A 3,307-nucleotide genomic window follows, 5' to 3' on the forward strand; every position below is an offset into this window, starting at 1 on the left:
ATGAGGACCAGAGCAACGCACTCTGTCTGCCTGGAGCACTGTTCAGCAGCAGGACAAACCCTCCTAAGCCTTCTCCATATTAACCCAAGCAATGAGCTGGATCCTGTACAGAAGTGACTTTGTTTCTGTCTTTGCTGCCTGCAGATGGATGAGCGGGCACACAAAAGGGAGAAGGAATTCTGAGGCTACAAGGGACAGGAGGGAGACTGGCACAGCTCCCAGGGGCACCTATAGCTCCTGCAAGCTCAAGCAGTTTCTTTGGAAAAATTTCAAGGCATCAGGCTTCCAACAAGTTCAAAAGCTTTTTGTTGCTAAGAAGGCCACTTACCAAATACTTCCAGTGTAAAATTTCTGGCGGTGTTCTGAAAAACAAATCCGTATTTTCCTTCATCGTCTTTCTCCACACTCCTCAGCACCAGGGAGCCATTCTCTAAGTTCAGCCATCTACTAGCAGAAGTGCCACACTTGGCCAACAAGGTATCATTTAGGACAGTTGTAGAGCACTTCTTATCCTCCTTGCTCATGCTGGAGAAGTTCTGCAGGCTTTGGATTTCCAAAGAAAAGACTGCTGAGTTGCCGCTGAGCGCACCAGTCCAGATGGCAGAGCCTGAAAGGAGAGCAAGCTTGCCATGTCCATCCATCCCCTCCTGGCTGCCTCCCAGGAAGGAAAATGCCCAGGTGAGACATAAGAGGGACAGACCCAACCCTAGGGACAAGTTGGATCACCAGTGATTGAAAATCTGAGGATTTCTGTAAGGTCCAACTTCCCCCACCTCAACAGCACAGGAATGGTGTGCACACCATGCACACCAGGGAAGCAAAAGGCTGAACAGCTGGTCTTTTCTCTGTCTAAATTTAAGATAACCATCTACCAGCCCCCATCAGAGATGAGAGACCGTGCAAAGAAAGGTCCTCAGGGCATCAGTGCCATGGACCTTGCACAGAGGGTAGCAGAAACAACAGCTGCAGGTGCCCAGCTGCTTTCACCCAAAGAGTAAGGTCACAGTTTTAACTTGAACAGGTCTCGCAGTACCCTTGCACATGATTAAGTTGTTGTGTGTAAATCAGAGGTGGGTAAATGGCAGCAGCTTGGGGACTAACCCAAGGTCACACCGAGTGCTGGGACCTGGACCACGTCGCTCTCCAGCCAGCACTCTGTGTACAAGGACCTTACATTCCCCACTGAAAAGCTTCTCCAGACACAGGACAGTCAGAAAGTACAATATTGTTAGTTATTGTTACTTTACTGGAAAAATCATCTGTCTTACTTTGGTCTGACTTCCCCTTTCATGCATTTGCAGCTACACTATTTGATGTCGCCCCAAACCTGGTAGCGTCCTTAAAAGATCTTGGAGCAAAATTAGGGTGTCTGCTCATCTAGGCAAACCTGTGCCAACCCCAATAAAGAAAAATCCTACCTACCTTGAGTAACAGTTATTATCACCAGCAAGCAGAGCAGAGTCAAAGGAGAGCTGAAATCCATCTCAAAGAGCTCCTTGCATCATATGCTGAGGAGACGATCTGGCTACAGAGCTCGGTGAATTTAGTGCTCGGGAAATGATGTCAGAAGCAAGAGTGGGGGAAAAAAAAAAAGAAAAGAAACTCCATAGTGGACAGATTGAATGATGTTTCAAAATAGACCTGCAAGGTTTTGGGTGACTGAACTCGGGCTGAGCCAATGCAAGCCACAATGTGCTCTGCAAAGTCCCGCAGCTCAAAGGTAGCTGTGAGTGTGAGAGTGGGGCTGAGAGGTGAGGGGAGACAAAAATATCTCCTGGTCAGCTCACCCCATTTAGGAAGGTGCTAACAGAGCAGGCAAAGGAGTAACACCTATTTCTTTCATCCTTTCCTAGTTTATCAAAGTACAGCATCCCCACCCAGGGAGAAGAAAGTCCAGTCAGATAAAGCACTGCACATGAAAACCAGCTGATTTTCTCAAATACTAAAAATGATCACTCCTTGACATCTCACCAGCAGGAAGGAGGTGTGGGACAAGGCTCTCCCTCTGTTCCCAAAGGCTGTGTTGCCAAAGTGAGCTTTGCCAGACTCTTTTAGTGACTAAGTGGTACCTGCCATGCAGGAAAGGCTCCATACAGGAAAGACTCCATCCCAGGCAGAGTAAAGCTTATGGAAAATTAAGTTGCATTGCAAAACTAAACTGAATATAGCCCAGAAGCCACCCCAGCTCTGTTTGGAGTGCAAATCTCAGAGATGAGACTGAAAAGTCAATCCTGAAGAAGCCCTGTGAACCAGTTATCTGGAGAGCCAGACACTTGGCACTTTTTGAGATGGCTTAAAGCCACAGGTAGGGCCAGACACTTGGCACTTTTTGAGATGGCTTAAAGCACACTGGGCATTACACCGAGTGCCACAATGGGTTACACAAACAACACAGGGACAGCAGGAACTGTCTCACTCACTGGAGGAAGTACACTGGTATAGCCTTAGAGCCAACATCTGGATGCTTTCAGATGCTTAGCAGATGTGCTGGGGAAAAATTACAAGAGCTGGGGTCAGGATGCAGCTGGGAACATTATATTTTTGTTTCTCTGGACACAGATATAGACACAGTCCCCTAAGGAAGCTCCACACAGAGGATTCACAGGTACACACACATTTCTGAGAAGTGGGTAAAACCCTTGCATTGTGGTCTGCACTATTTTTCAAACAATCTGGCTATGCTTGAAAAATTCCACATTTTAGCCACTGGTTTGGCCACTCTGACTTCTTTACCAATGAAGTAAAGAAGCACATCACCTCCTGCTCCCAATGTCCCAGACTTACAAATTTGGTTCAAGCCTATCACAGCAATGTGCTGCCTTTATCATATGTGCATAGGACAGGCCTAAATTGATCTAAGATGAGACAGAAATAGACTTCTCTGAAACAGCAGTGAAGTGAGTCTACAGACACTCACAGCAGCACAGAGGAAGGGAGAGAGAAAAAAGTATTTACAGTAAGAAACACTTTCATTTCCTTCTGTGCTGCTGAAATAACATGAAGAAAATCTCTCTCAAATACCACTGCAAGACTGGGGCTAGCCATCTGCCTCGGATGTGCACATTCATCTTCATTTCACCTTCATGCTTGAAGGGCAAGCTGGTGGAGCTTGGGGTTGCAGTGCTGTGGTGGAGACACGAGACAGAACAGACAGCACGCACAGGGTCACTCCCAAACAGCACCCCAAAATCTCAGAATCTCAGCAAAACAAGGTGCAAAAGGGGACTAATCCAGCAAAAGTTCACCTTCTCTTCCAGCCAATGAGAGCAGAGCCCGTTTGCAGTAAAATGCAATAAAAATATGGCCT

General features: G+C 46.9%; 1 protein-coding gene across 1 annotated transcript in view; it reads right to left on the reverse strand.

Annotated features, from left to right (window-relative positions):
- Nucleotides 1-1,503, reverse strand: part of LOC118693072 (uncharacterized) — a 10,511-nt gene extending 9,008 nt beyond the window's left edge. The window contains exons 1-2 of the mRNA XM_036393392.2: nucleotides 1,423-1,503; nucleotides 329-607 (exon numbers count right to left, since the gene is read on the reverse strand). Coding sequence (XP_036249285.1) covers nucleotides 329-607; nucleotides 1,423-1,483 — 340 coding nt within the window. The 5' untranslated portion in view covers nucleotides 1,484-1,503. The remainder of the gene's footprint in view (nucleotides 1-328; nucleotides 608-1,422) is intronic.
- Nucleotides 1,504-3,307: the final 1,804 nt, after the last annotated feature.

The sequence above is a fragment of the Molothrus ater genome, chromosome 2 (assembly GCF_012460135.2).
Source record: "Molothrus ater isolate BHLD 08-10-18 breed brown headed cowbird chromosome 2, BPBGC_Mater_1.1, whole genome shotgun sequence".
Lineage (NCBI taxonomy): Eukaryota > Metazoa > Chordata > Aves > Passeriformes > Icteridae > Molothrus > Molothrus ater.